Raw genomic sequence first — 16,469 nt, forward strand, 5'->3', positions numbered from 1 at the left:
GGTGTCACCGAACTTGTTTTCTTGCTACAAGTAAAAAAAAAAATAATTCCCTATCAGTCCAGTATAAATTTTTTACTAAAAGAGTTATCTTCCCTTAAATGAATCATTTGAAAAAAAATATTCTAAAAGCAAAACAAATGATATTTGTTTAAATATTTTGTATTATACAGTAAATTACCAAGTTTTCTTAATATTATTTAACAGTCTATCCTTTAAATTGCAAATCTGTCTTCAAATTTGCAGATTTAGGCAAATAACTTGACCGATTTTTTACTGTGATTGTACAATCCAAGACGGCGGTATACCATGTATCTACCTTAAGATGGGCATTAGGCTAGCTACGATTAAGAAACTACCAATACATTCAGTCAAGCTTTTTAGAAAGCTTAACTTTGTGTTGTATAAAATATTTCATAATCAAAGGGAAGTAGCTCAGATTTGTCTTTGACCAATCACCAAAACGATTTAAACAAGGGTGATTTTCTGAAGGAGAAAATATGTGTAGTTGACGTCGTCAGGTACAAATCAAGGGCAGTCAGAGAACAACAATGTCCAGTCTCTGTCGAATATCGCAGAATTTAAAGTGGCAGACGGGTAAATTAAGAGAAAATAAACCTTACAAATTGTCAAGGAAAAAAATGACACCACATATAAAGCACAAACACTGAGACATCTATGTCTGTCTTTGAGTATATACATTACATGTATGATGTCTTTTGCTGATATGATATTTTTAAATGTTTTCAACTTTTTGTATAACTTAAATTTGTAACTTGCAAGCTAAAGGACATCGATTATTTTATTATTATAGGCTTATATTTTATATGGTTTTGGACGACCAATCTGAAGTGGAAAAAAATCGGAAAATACCTTAATTGATTTGCCATTGGAAAACGGCTTCAAGTTGCCTAGTTCATAATGCATTTGAGACGTTTCGCCTATGAAACCATTAACTCGGCCATTTTGGTGATACACCCTGTCTGCACATGTATGTGAATCCAGCTCTCATAAACAATCGCCTTATTTTTGATCCTTGAATATTCACCATCTAAAGATTCCCAGTGAAATTTTAATTTTTATGCCCCACCTATTTTAAGATACATGTAGTAGGAGGGCATTATGTTTTCTCAACAGTTTGTCCTTCTGTTCGTTTGTCTGTCTGTTCCAGTGGGTTAAACTTTTTGGTAAAGGTAGTTTTTGATGAAGTTAAAGTCCAATCAACTTGAAACTTAGTACACATGTTCCCTATGATATGATCTTGCTAATTTCAATGTCAAATTAGAATTTTGACCCCAATTTCAGGGTCAACTGAACATCTGAACAGTGAAAATAAAAGTGTGAAAAGGGCATCTGTGTACTATGGACATGTTCCAGACCATACGAGTATTTGGACCGTACGCGTACGGTCAGGACCGTATACGTATACTCGTAGGGTCGGACCATACGCGTACGGTCGGACCGTAGGAGTATACGCGTATGGTCCAGCTACCCATACATGTTTTGGGATCATATGGGTTAAATTCAAACAAACATTTATCAAAATCTTTATTTTTCGTTATACAAATTGTTATAATTACAGTTAGATGGATAAAGTGAATAAGCGAATAATTGAAACTAAATATTTGTTTATCCGATAATTCTATTTTGTTACTCAAGGTGACACTGGTTTCCACAAAGAACGTCATATTTTTTTTACATTAACATGTTTTGTTCATGCATGTTCCTTTGCATATGCATTTTTTTGTAAAGTTCCTAAATATTCTAAAACTATTGTTCTCCCACTTTATGTTTACTTCCGATAACTTCAATTTCAATGAGCATACTGGGCTGCTATTAATGAATTACTGACATGCTAAATACAGGAGATTAAAAGATTAAATAAGCGTGATTTTTTTAAATAGTTAAAATTATGAAAAGTTTTTATTTCAATTACTATTAAACTTTTTATATTAATTTCAGATATAAGTTATGTTGATCTGCCATATACATTTGTATCTAATAAACTTGACCAACTTCTTAATACACTGTGTCTTAACCACACCGGCAAAATTTGATCGGACTCGATGGTATCTAACATCCGGCACAATGACGGAACATTAATAGACAGAAGAAAGATAGGTTTCTCCTTATTTTCTTATTTTTTTTATGATATCGAAGAATATATATACATATACAACTATTTTCTATTGTGATATGCAGTATTTTCTACAACCGTTCTGTATTAACGGAGAAATAAGTAAAAATGCACGTCAAAATGACGAATTGAGTGAACCTTGCCTCGAAATTGTTTATTTTCTCGTTAAATTGTTCACATTGTACGGAAAGAAAGGTACGGGAAGATAGATACTGACACGGAGATTGCAAAACTTGTCATTATAAACACCTCAATACTTGTATTTCTGAGTATGGAGCGAAAGAAATGGGTCATGTCAAAATGGAAATGGCCGGTTTCGTCAATGTTTACCACCCGGTTTGGTCATAGATTTCACAATGCATAACCCGGTTTGGTCAACTAAAAAAAAATCATAATCGCATTACATTATAATTGATAATTTAACTTCAGTGTTAAAAAGGAGTTTTAGAACACAAATAATTTTAATTTTACTTTGCATTCAAAAATTTATAACAGCAAAATAGGTAAGAATGAAGGTTATATCGCAAATTGAGGTTAAAGCTCTCAAATATGCGTTTTCTATATGAATTATGGAAAATATGTTTAAACTTGAAATTAGAGTTAAACTTTACGGTCTTAAAAAATCGAAACACACAATTGATATCTGATTTTCTCGTACAATAGGATGGACACCTTTATAAGTAACAGGGGCGGATCCAGCCATTTTAAAAAGGGGGGGTCCCAACCCAGAGTAAAGGGGGTTCCAGCTATATGCTCCCATTCAAATGCATTGATCGGCCAAAAAAAAGGGGGTTCCAACCCCCGGACCCCCCCCCCCCCTGGACCCGCCAATGAGTAATCTAAACATTCTATGTATGTAATCTTTTCTATGATCGTTAATAATAAATTTTTAATAAACAGTGATGATAAGACAAATGTATATATGCATGCATAATCGACATAGAAAATTAGTGTGTATAGGAAGAAAAGGATTACAACTACCATGCATCAAAGGTGGGTCGGGGGCGTGCAATCTATACGTCTTCTAGATTCGCCACTTATCTTATAAAGTGTATACGGTACCGAATTAAAAATATTGTAAGAAATAAGAAAACAGGGACACCCGCAAAATCGGATTATGTGAGTTTGATTATGTTTATTATAAACATTCTCATTGATATTTTTAAACAAGCGACACTAAGTGATTCGAATTCATAGCGTTTTGAACTATTTGTATAAAGCTGCATATGTCAAAAGTTAGAAGGTTTGCATTGGCGGATCCAGGGGGGGTCCGGGAGTTGGAACCCCCCTTTTTTTGCCGATCAATGCATTTGAATGGGAGCATATAGTTGGAACCACCCCCCTTTTTCAAATGGCTGGATCCGCCCTGGGTTTGACTGTAACATATAAAAGTATGGAACACAGATTTAACGACTTTTTTTCCCTATTTGCCATATGTCCATTGCTCTTGCCCTTGACCTCATTTCTATATTATTTTTCCTTCGGCCACATGACGATTCATGTGACCGTGAACTTATTTCCTTCATTGATTGGTAAATGTTAAGGGTTTTGTGTAGTTGGTTTTATTAATTAGAATGTGTTCATGTCCGTCTGGCAGGATTCATTAGACCTCGACTTAAATGGTTCCATAAACAATTGGTTAACATACCTGCCAAGTTTTGAAAGTGCCCATGGGGGTTTTAGTGCGCGACAACAATTTCAAAGGTTACAATTCTTTGCGACGACTATTTTGAATGTGCTGTTTTGTGGTCTAGAAAAAGTGTCATATTTGTAAGATGAGCTTACATGCCTTTTTCTAAAGTTTTTTTGCATAATTATAGTTATTATATATCAGTAGAAAAGATGAACATGTAGCTGCAAGACCAGGAATTAATTTCATGTGTAAGGATATTAAATAATTGCTGACTTTTTCAATTTAAAATTATGCACAAAGAAAGACCTTTATCAGGTTGGGAACAACACCTAGGGGTATCCCCTCAATGTAAGGACATTAAAAACCACTTTTTAAGTAAAAATGAGCACATTTTCTGAGTGATATTCATATTATTTGAAGTAACTTTTCCCAAAGAATTATACATCTTATGATCTATCTGGTATAATATGGTCAACACATGTCCAAGTATTATGGTATGTTCATGGCCTAATATATCATGTATATCTTCTTTATTTTTCAAAATAATTGGACCCTACATTTAGAAAAGTAGTTCTAAATATAATGTTGAATTTCCCATTTTTAAGTTAAATAAAAATCTACATTTTTTCATTTTTATTTTTCACAGAACTTGAGAAGTAAAATGACCCCTTGCATTTGACTAAGGGAAGTCCCTCATTTAAGGGATTCCTCATGTGGGTTTTTTTGTTTTGCCCATGTGAAAAATAAAGAATAGTACATTAAATGATTTGGTATTTTAATTAAATACGTATCATTTGTTACAGCAAGTGAAATATCAATAAATTAGTGAATAAACTACTATTTATTATCTTTATGGTAGTACTGCATCATTGAAGTTTGTCAATCAGCCATGCTTTTATTCTTATTCTGTGTAAGAACCTCCTTGCAGGTGAAAAACCATTTGCCATGTTCACGATTTTAAAAAACAGAGGAAATCAACACAAGTTCAAAATCTAGGATGTTAGAATTATCTTGAGAGAAAATGTTTTTGATTGGCTGATTAATTTGATCATGAGAAACATAGAATTTGATTGGCTGAACACGAATGTCTTCCTTGGACACGGTTCAAAATCGGGAACCATCATATTTTTCGTGTAGATTTTCACAAAATCGTGTTTTAGAGGGTTTTTCACGATCACGATCGTGCAATCGTGACAAAGGGTCAAAATCGTGTAATACACGCCTAAATCGTGAAAGTTGGCAGGTATGGGTTAAGTTTCTGTGACCATTTTTTTTTATCTTACAGACCTTCATCATAAATTCAATTGCGATCATTTAAGCATTTGTGACATGTCAGTGCGTGCACTTAAATAAAAATAATATGTCTTAAATTTTTTTATTGAAAAAAAAACCGCCAGTGAAGTTGTTTGCTATGTCCGGTCAAGTTATCCGGTTCGTGAAATTTGAAATTTTCAGTTGTTACACATTTTTTTTTTAAATTCAAGAACGGTGAAATTTTGTTTGGAATTCTTTGTTGTTTTTAGCTCACTTGACCCAACAGGAAAAGTATTATTTTTTCATCACTTGGCACCGGTCGACTGTCGTTCATTATCTTTCAATACCATTTTTACATAAATTTTCACATCTAAAATTACTAGGCTGCATTTAACAAACCTTAATTAAAGTCATATGTCTTTTTTAATTATAATTAGGGTATCTAGTTTTGAAAAGTTTACTGTGACCCCGCTTGTCAACCAAGATGGCCGTCATGGCTAAGAAATAAACAAAGGGGGGCATGCAAGTGCATGATATCAATCATGTAAACACAGCCGTAGACATAGACAATTCGAAAAGGCCAGATGATTATCTTCAAAATGTTGAGCTCTATCATTTGTCCATTTACTATAAAATTCTCACATTAGTTCTTAAAGGAGTTATTGCATTGCCCTTAAATGACGAATTTGAAGTTCTTTTTATCAATTTCTATCTATTATTTTCAAACATATATATATAAAAGTCATATAGCAAAAATGACTTAGGAAGTCAAGAAGATATACAAATAACTCGACTTGGCCGATATCCTAATAAAACTCATTGACCTTTAATTAAGATTTTTTTTTTCATTTCATTGCGTTTTTACACGCCCGTCACAATTTTGACAGGACGTATAAATGTATACATCCGTCCGTCCGTACTTCCTTTGATCCGTCCGTTCCTCCATCTATCAGTCATTCTGTCCGTCCGTCTATCTATCCGTCTATCCTTCTGTCCACCGTAAACATGTCGCACCGTAACTTGAGAACAGTTTATCAAGTTTTTATGAAACTTATTTCTTGAAATGGTCAAACGATCTGTAAACCTTTTAGTAAAAACCCAATTAAATCTTTTTGAGTTACAGGACTTTGTAAGTAAAACAGGAGTGTGTTTTTTAACATGTCGCGCCATATCTCAAAACGATTTATCATAATTGCATCAAACTTTACACACTTCTTAGAAATATAAATCTTAACTTCTGCATACTTTTTGTTCATGTTTTAAATTTTGTTTATTATAGCGTTATTTAGGGTTTTTTTTGTACAAAAAGGAGGGGGTCACATATTGCGATGTATCTCAAAACCTATATAAAAAAAATATCATAATGTTAATGTTAAAAAGATAATTAGATATCAGTGTTTGCTATTGAGTATTTATATTCCATTTAAAATTAGTTTGAAGATCAGTGAAATAACGGATACGCCTTTCATTAGGACACTGTGTATTACTATAATTACCTATGTAAATAAATTTAACAACGCCAAGTTAACTTTATAATAAATATATATTTAAATTCTTTCGAAAGACAATGTTCAGATCCGAGTTAACGTTACTTTTCATAAATTGTTGGTTTTAAAAAATATAAAAAACCGGGTGATATATATAGACGAAACCGGGTGATTGTGTAGAAACAACAATGACGAAACCGGTGTATTTTAATTTGACATGACCCATTTCTTTCGCTCCATACTCAGAAATACAAGTATTGAGGTGTTTATAACAACAAGTTTTGCAATCTCCGTGTCAGTATCTATCTTCCCGTACCTTTCTTTCCGTACAATGTGAACAATTTAACGAGAAATTAAACAATTTCGAGGCAAGGTTCACTCAATTCGTCATTTTGACGTGCATTTTTACTTATTTAACCGTTAATTTAGAACGTTTGTAGAAAATATTGCATATCACAATAGAAAATAGTTGTATATGTATATATATTCTTCGATATCATAAAAAATATAAGAAAATAAGGAGAAACCTATCTTTCTTCTATCTATTAATGTTCCGTCATTGTGCCGGATGTTAGATACCATCGAGTCCGATCAAATTTTGCCGGTGTGGTTTAGACACAGTGTAATATTAGTCAGACCGTACGCGTACGGTCCGACCGTATGCGTATTTTGAAAAAGTACGCATACGGTCCAGACTGTACGCGTACGGTCCAAATACTCATACGGTCTGGAACAGACACATTCTTGTTTCATGATTCAGTTTTATCATGATGGATAATTACAATGTACAGTACCCTTCAAAAGGATCGATTCGATTTCGTTTTTCTCCGATTTCCGTGTTTCTTGGAATCCCACCGAGTACTGCGGATTTCACTCCCAAAGTCCTCCAAAGATTCTCTCCCAACACCGCGTGGTTGTTAATTGGTTTATTGCCCATCGGATGTACTAAAAATTAACGACGTGTGACAACATAATCGGATTACCTAGATAATTTACCTATGAACATTTAATTGATCTTGGTTGCACAGGTGTGCTTTAAAATAACAGTATTAAAAATTGAACAAATGTTTTCCTTTCTTTGACATATAAAGATGCGACAATATAATTTGAAATAAGATAATTATTATCTTATATGTTTTGTCCTATGTCATTATCTTCGAAATAAAACGTACATACAAAAAAATATGAAGAAAAAAATTGTTATTTTGTGTTTCTATTACAGTCCGGTCAGGTCATACATACATTGTGTTCTTTCAACAAAGACGATTTTGCCACAAATAGAATCTGTTTAGCTTACTCAATACGCAATATCGGTGCATTAATTGTTCATTATTTAAAAATCAACTGGCTAATAAAATCATGTTGTTTTTACGGTAACACGATTCATCGGATCAACAAGTAAACTTATTTATTGAGCAATGTAAAATATTATGTTTCACCACCTCGGTATATTTATACAGACTTGAATAATTTAAATTACGAACAGAAACTGTAAAGTGACAACTCTGTTGAACAAAGGAAATAACTTCAAGTGATATTGATAGCGCTCGTCCTTTTCGTATTTTACGAAACGGTTTTCAAATTGACGAAAGTACTTTAATATATCAATTTCGTCAGTTAAAATTGGAAAGTGTAAAAATATTTTCACATTAAATTACTATAATTCTACCTGTCTTCATGTTTTAGACAAATTTATGACGCTCAATCATTTTACGTTTACAAAAAATGTTAAAAGTTGTGATGATAAGTAATCCGCTTATCGCTATCCGATAGGTCACTAATCCTTTAATTATTATCAAACCTCATAATTGCCCATCATAATATTCTATTCCAGTTAAATCAGTCATCATTTTATTTTCAAAATTTCTAACCGCCTACAATTGGCAGTTCTTTATCTTTTTATTGCCATTTGAACACAATTGACCACCCGGACAATTTCAATCATAATTTCAATATTTCATCAACCGTTAATTTATATTATTGACCATGAACGTATAACTAATGTTCAGGTCTACTTCCTTTTTAGAAAGATAAAATACTAAAAATCAAATAGTCAAAGATGTGTTCTCGTTTATTCGGAAAAGAATTATATTTTAGATTCCGATTAATCAATTGTAAAAGAACATTCTGGAGCCTCAATAGGATTGCACAAAAATGTCGTTCTGCAACTTTAGAAACCTTGAATGGATTTTTCCCACGGTCGTCTAGAAAGGTCACATGAGTTTACTGGTACGCGATATTATTTCCCGCCCTTTTAAAAACTCGTGCTTTGGATAAAATTTATGTTAACTATTTTTAGCATTTAACATTGTTAAGTAAGTCAAGTTCAAGTTCAAGTTCATCCCAAACTGTTGATAAGTGAGATGTGTATCGTGGAATTGTCTTCGCACGGCAAATAATTGTTTTTAAAATCTTTTAAGATCACTGTTCAAAATACACAAATTTACATTCATTGTGCGAAAATAAATATTATACAAAGACGAATTAATGCAGCTGTGGAAGTATTCCTGTTGTAACCGTAATGTATTATTATCCTACCGTACTGCCAACAAATCGTAAAACGAAAATGCCGTAATTATTAAGCATAACGAATGGTGAATAATATTTTCCTTTTAACTTGAATATACAAAACTTTCAGACACGTAATTTTTATGATTTCCTTTAAACTGCTCTCATTAATTTAGCGAAAGTTTCCGGTTATTTTTACACAAGTATGTTCATTTCGTACCGTAAATAAAATATTAATTTACTGGTGAAGACATCGAGGGCAAAATTAAGTAGTTTTTATTTTTTTATAAAACTTAAATGCAATTGAAAGAATTAACAACAACATTTTGCTTTTAAATCTTTTATTCATTCCAGCAATTAGATAATCGTAAAAAGAAAATGCCGTAGACTTGCACAATTATTACGTGGTCATTATTATGCCTAATGAATGGTGAATAAATTTTCCTTTTTACTTACATATATATATACAAAACTTTTAGACACATACTTTTCAAATAAAGACTAACTTTGAAGTAGAATATTTGGGTTTTCACATATTCCACTATATTTTTATAATCCTTCTTTTTAAAAAGCAAGTTCATTAAGGTAAGGATATTTTTAGATGGGCTAACAAAAAATACGAAAATATTTTGACTTATTATTACCACAAATTAAACTTAATTAATATAAAAGACATTTAAAATTATACACCTGTTTGACACTTAATTAAACTGATACAGTAGACCGGAAATATAATTCTTTATTACTTCAACCTTTACCTGTCAGGTAATCCAATTACCCTATCAGTGGTGTGCCGGTAGAGATCAAAGTAGGACAAGGGCAATTAATTCCTCGGTGTAGAGAGTGAGCTCGCTATCACAATAAACATTTACCTGATTTTGGGAGAGATTACTCCCAAATTCCTCCCAACATTTAGGGAGGAATATCGGAGTTTTTCGGAGTGACTCCGACATTTTCCTTGGTGTAGGGTGTGGGAGAGTTGATCCTTTTGAAATGTACTGTACCTGTTAAAAAAAACTTGACATAGAAATTTTGACAGAAAGTAATGATGACCAAACCATGAAAAATTTCCCTAAAAAACACCTATGAAAATAAATTAAATTGTTGCAAAATTTGTAAGAAACACAAACACCTTGCTGATCAAAGTCTTGCTCATTTGTTGGCAAATTAATTGTTAGATTGAAGGAACACTGTGTTGCCCAATCAATGTTCTGCATATAACCAAGCTTTCAGATGAAAGAAAACAGCAAAAATAAAAAATGTCTTCAAAAATGTACAAAACATTAATCATGTTAGTTCTTGATTTTTTAATGGTTGTTTTGCTTAAATTGTGTTTAGGTCTCATTGATGTTAATCTGGGATATTCCACACTCTGGCACTGGAGTCTGTCCAGTACTTGAAAGAAGAAGAACCCACATACCTCCATTTTATTTATAGTTTTATACACATAAACGAATATCACAAAGGTCATTTATCATGTTTATTATTATATGTTTAATAGTTCATATCTATAGGTAAAAATGTGTAAGTGTGGACTAATAGAAATTTATTTTCAACAGTTTTACCTCAGATTAGCATCTGCATAAGAGAAAACAGTACAAAACCAGCAGAAAAGGTTAGTATATATCATTAACAGTACATGCACATATAAATGTAGAAGTCATGTACATGTATAAGCATTTAATGCTACATGTACACATGTAAGTATATAAATATTGTTAATGTATATGTATCTGTCATTAAATCACATTTTTGTTTAATAACAATATAAAAGTTAAGGTCACCATAAAAGTAGTTCATGTTTGGAATAGAGTCCCATCCCTTCCCTTCCCAAAAAAATGAAATACTTATTATGAGTAAAAGGATAACTCTTCATGTCCATCAGACAGAGTTCACCTGCCATTTCATAGATCAGTGATCAAGCTTCAAGTTATTTGATTAGGTTCCTTTCTCAGATACTGTTGGCAGTACATGTAGGTCAACTATTTGATTGTAAGGTGTACATGTCTGTCTGATAGGCATCATTTTCATTGGTTCAAAGGAGTAGGTCCGGTAAGGGCCGATTTTGGCCTCAAATTTCAGGTTCATCTGACGAAATATTTCGGACACTTTTTAAACACTGAAGCAGTGTTTTCCCTAGGCTTTTAGCATAGCGGTACCGCTACGCATCAATTTCGACCGCCATGCTTTCATCATTACCGCTGATTTACATTTTTTGTACATGTCTGTCTAGGCAGGATTCATCAGACCTTCTGGTTTTTAAAATTTATTTTCCTATGAATTTCAAAACTTTATTAGACAGAAAATAAACTGTAAACATAAAAAATGTGATACAATGAATGTAATTTATACAAAATCTATAAGAATGATTACAAAATATGAATGAAATGATCACTGCACTTGGTTTTAGACTTTTAGCACTTACAGTTTGCCTTTTATCTTGCAAACAATAAAAGATGGACAGAAACAGTAGGCAGTAAAATTGATCAATATCTTACTTATTTTAATCCAAGAAAATTTGTAAAATTTGAGAATCCAGTATCGTATGTTGTAAAGTGGCAATACAATAGTGAATACATTATTACTGTATCTTGCAAGAATATTATTTTGTGTTCTGCATGCTATTCCTATATTGTACACAGTGACTCATCTTCTATTTTTTTCAGACAAAATTTGGTCCCCTGAAAGATGAAGATAGAATTTTCACAAATTTATATGGACGTCATGACTGGAAACTCAAGGGCGCTATGTCAAGGGTAAGTGTACAAATATGTAAATTACTGTTATAAACAAGTGTAATATTTCATAAGGTGATTGTATCCTGATATAGACTTTTTGATTATTGGTTACATCAAGGATCCGGAAATTTTTTCACCCAATTTCGGTTTCACAGGAAATCATCAGCTTTTTAATTTTTTACCTTTGACAGTATTTGAATATGAATGATAATAGTTGCACTTGCTTTATTAAACATGAAATAATTTTGAATTTATGATTAAGTGTCTAATTTGCGGAAGAGGATTTTGACATGGGTATTACATAGTAAACAAAGCACGTGTGTTAGTAGTGACAAAATAGTTTTTTCTACGTAAATTAAATCGAGTTTTAATTTAATTTTATATCAGAATTGACAATTGTATTAGCTGAAAAGTAATTAAATAATGAAGACAGTTGTTATGGAATTTTAATTTCTTTATAATTTAAGTTCTGAGCTTGTGATCAATAGCCAGGTGTGAATTAAAAACACAGGTAAAGAGATTAGCGATCATAAGCCAATACTTCCCTGAGGCATTAATATAGTTATTAGGAGGGCCCTGATGATTATCACTCAAGTATATTGAGTGGCAGTTTTATTACAGGAAAAGGATAACAAAACAAAAACAAGTTCAAAATGGCGATTTAGAAACTCTATCTCAACAAAATGACCGAAATTATTTCTGTTGAAAAATAAAATTTGTCCTAAATCCCAATTCCACGTTTAGTTGAAAAATAGACAAACACTTTCAGTTTAGGACATGACTGACAAATATGACCGTTTCCGGACCTTTGGTTATCAATACATATGCACATAGATCTGGAGCTGGCATGTCAGTTAACTGCTAGTAGTCTGTTGTTATTTATGTATTATTGTCATTTTGTTTATTTTCTTTTGTTACATCTTCTGACATCGGACTCAGACTTCTCTTGAACTGAATTTTAATGTGCGTATTGTTATGCGTTTACTTTTCTACATTGGCTAGAGGTATATGGGGAGGGTTGAGATCTCATAAACATGTTTAAACCGCCTCAATTTTGCGCCTGTCCCAAGTCAGGAGCCTCTGGTCTTTGTTAGTCTTGTATGATTTTTATGCAGTTAATCTGCATTATGTGAGCACCCTAGATTTGTGGTCTACTCAATAAATGCTGAAATACTTGCCATTGTTATTATCTAGCTGGCTACTATGTTATATATAACTAATTGAACACTTTTTTAATACTTTTAATTCTGGATTACAAAAAATATGACTAGAAAAACCTTAAATGATCGTCGAATCACCCAAAACTTTTGAAGTTGCACATAGGAAGTAGTGCTCATTAGGAATTCTTATGTAGTTTATTATCGCCTGTGCTTTTGGCTAAGATGTCAAAAAACAATTATTTAAAAAAAAATATTTAATCGCCGAAAATCTTTTAAGACAAGTAGTTTAGATTTCCTAAATGGCAAAAGTCGTAGGAATATTGTTTGTCATCAATACGTAGTACAACTACGTCAGTAGTCTATTATATAATAAGTTCAACTGTTCATGCTGTTGGCGGCAATTTCAAATTAGAAGACGAAATTCGTATCTTTTCAATTTGGAGGCAGGGGTTCAAATTAGCGGTGGTCCGAGGTCCGCGACCTTCCACTTTCGACTTGGTTACTAGCCACGCCCGACGGGCTTTCCACTCTGAGACAACTATATCACAGTTATAGTAGTCTCAGTTCCACTTGAAAGAAAATAAAAAAATAGCTTTACAAACCTTTTCGCCAAAGTCTCCAAATAAACGATCTCAAAACTTATTTTAATCATTATTATTCATGACAGCGATGTCAATTTTGTTCAATCGCTAGCTATATACAGAAAATCGTCGACAAAAAATGTGTTAATACGAGTAAAATCGTATCTGACTTGACAAAAACAACATTGGAACACAATGACAATGGCTGCCGTGAAAAGACAATTACAATTTCGGATCCGATTCCGGAAGCGGATAAGGGTAATTCTGGTTTTTGGGCGAATCCAGGCAGGTGACAAAATACATCTACATTGTATGCATGGTAAATGAATATAAACACTAGAATTGAAAACCAAAAGATATATGTAAAAGAAAGAAAAAGCAGAAAATATTTTAAACAGAAACTCAAAATTACTTTTGACAAATTTTAATGTCAAAATCCAATACAATGTGACAGCTGGGAACAGTATATCTAACAATATATATGTTCCTGGTCACAGTATAAATTTTCTTTATCAGTGATTAATGTTGATAATGCATGTAAGATGCTTTTAAAGGGTAAACATATTACTGCAATTTTGAAGGGGTATTTTTTTCCCTCAATTTTGAAGGGTCAGTTAAAGTAGCTGGAAGATTCTTGCTTTATTTTCACAAATAACTACCTGAATGTAGGCAAATCATATGATATATAGGTGGCGTCCTTTGGGCCACTTTACCCCCTCCTGTTTGATAACTTTGAAACGGATGAGATCCCCACCTCTCAACCATATACATTCATGTATGGGACTATATATATAACTAATCAAATGGGGGAGTCCATGGGGTGTCCCACCCCCTCCTGTTTGGGAACTTACGAAACGGTCGAGATCCCCACCCCTAAACAATATATATTCATGTATGGGTCAATATAACTAATTAAATGAAATATAGGGGGAGTCTCCCTACCCCCTCCTGTTTGAGAACTTGGAAACCGATGAGATCCCCACCCCTAAACCATATATATTCATGTATGGGACAATATAACAAATCAAATGAAATATAGGGGAAGTCCCTGGGGTCATCCTATCCCTTCCTGTTTGAGAACTTGAAAACCCTCGAGATCCCCACCCCTAAACCATATATATTCATGTATGGAACAATATAACAAATCAAATGAAATATAGGGGAAGTCCCTGGGGTCACCCTACCCCTTACTGTTTGAGAACTTGAAAACCCTCAAGATCCCCACCCCTAAACCCTATATATTCATGTATGGGACAATATAACAAATCATTTACATTTACTATAGGCAGCTGGTCAGTCAGACCTCACCTTTGATCCTTGTAGGAGTGAACATTTGTCTGATTTGTGTCGCATAACTATTGTACTATAGAACACATACTCAGTTTTCTTTACAGGGAAACCAGTCCATTCATACTGTTACATGTTCGTACTAAGTCAACACGTACTACTAACAGTCAACTAAAACCAACGTTAACTATTAACTAGAACAACTACAATCATTGCGAACTTGTACCACTGCAGACTCACCATAAAAAATATACATTTATATATTCATTGCTATTGAAACCTTGATAACATATAAATTATTTGCCTTAATAATTAATTCATTAGATAAACATAAATGTACAATATATGAATGTTTAATGCCACATCAGAGGCGGATTTAGAGGGTTTTTCAGTGCCCCCCCTTCCATTTTTGAGAAAAAATTTGGTTGATTATATAGGGAATCACTGAAGCATGACTGGAGCAGGTCCCCTGTTAGGCAGGCAGTGGGCCCCCACTTATGAAAATTTCTGGATTCGCCATTGCACATAATTACGTTTGCCGGTTTTTGGTTAACTGCCTTCAGCGCTTACAGCGCTTTGATTAATTTTAGTTTCTTGTGTATAATTCGGAGTTTAGTATGATGTCCATTATCACTAAACTAGTATACATATTTTTAAGGGGCCAGCTGAAGGACGCCTCCGGGTGCTGGAGTTTCTCGCTACATTTAAGACCCATTGGTGGCCTTCGGCTGTTGTCTGCTCTATGGTCGGGTTGTTGTCGCTTTGACACATTCCCCATTTCCTTTCTCAATTTTACATGATGAAGGATGACAGAAATTTGAAAAAAACAATTGCACAGCACACACAAACAACAACCTCCTAAAAAAAATTCAGGATCAATCAACAACAAACAATTATGTCCAGATAGACTGACCTATATGTTATACAGACCAACCAGTGAGCACAAACCTCACCATTTATCTATTTAGACCATGTGTTTTCAAAAACCTCATACTGTGAAAGTACTTTAATTCGTGGGTATCAATTTTCGTGGTTTGAGCAATATTTACATGTTCGTGGGTTTTTAAATTCGTGGATTTTAGTTTTCTAAAAAAAATAAAATTGAAAAATTGAAGCCTTTAGAAAAAGGGTTACAAATAGTCTAGATTGAAGGAAATTGCAAAGTAAACATTGACCCATGTAAATCGTAGTGATAACACTAATTAACCCATGATAAAGTTATCAACAGATTAAAGACCACCAAAGGTGTTAATTAGGCCATTAACATGTCACCTAAAGAAAACAGTAACATAAACAAATGCTATGAATTGCCAAATAATTCTTATCAAAATCAAGACCAGCATAATTTTTTTATTTCTTATATGTACGAGAACTATGAGGATATAAAATGAACACTTTATCATACTAGCATATCAATACCGGAAATCTGACTTTCATTGAACAAAAACAAAAGTTGCACATTTTAGGTTATTAAAGATTAAATGGGTATAATCCTGCATGCGGTTGTAGTTCTGTGACTGCTATTAAAGTATTCTCAGAGTTGGTGCTATTCAATATCTTCTCTTAGACTAGATCATACATGTCATATCAGTAGTCAAACATACCGATTGGGATCTTTCTAGGTCTTGATTTAGACAATGGTTATTTTATTTCGTTGGACACTTAAATTCGTGGATAAAGTCATCCA

At 33.0% G+C, this 16,469-nt stretch overlaps 1 protein-coding gene across 1 annotated transcript in view; it reads left to right on the forward strand.

Moving 5' to 3' along the window:
• The first annotated feature begins 455 nt into the window (after positions 1-455).
• The window catches only part of LOC143054066 (NADH dehydrogenase [ubiquinone] flavoprotein 1, mitochondrial-like), a 30,692-nt gene continuing 14,678 nt past the window's right edge, over positions 456-16,469 (forward strand). The window contains exons 1-3 of the mRNA XM_076226940.1: positions 456-594; positions 10,576-10,631; positions 11,683-11,772. Coding sequence (XP_076083055.1) covers positions 549-594; positions 10,576-10,631; positions 11,683-11,772 — 192 coding nt within the window. The 5' untranslated portion in view covers positions 456-548. The remainder of the gene's footprint in view (positions 595-10,575; positions 10,632-11,682; positions 11,773-16,469) is intronic.

This window comes from Mytilus galloprovincialis, chromosome 12 (assembly GCF_965363235.1).
Source record: "Mytilus galloprovincialis chromosome 12, xbMytGall1.hap1.1, whole genome shotgun sequence".
NCBI classification, from domain to species: Eukaryota; Metazoa; Mollusca; class Bivalvia; order Mytilida; family Mytilidae; genus Mytilus; species Mytilus galloprovincialis.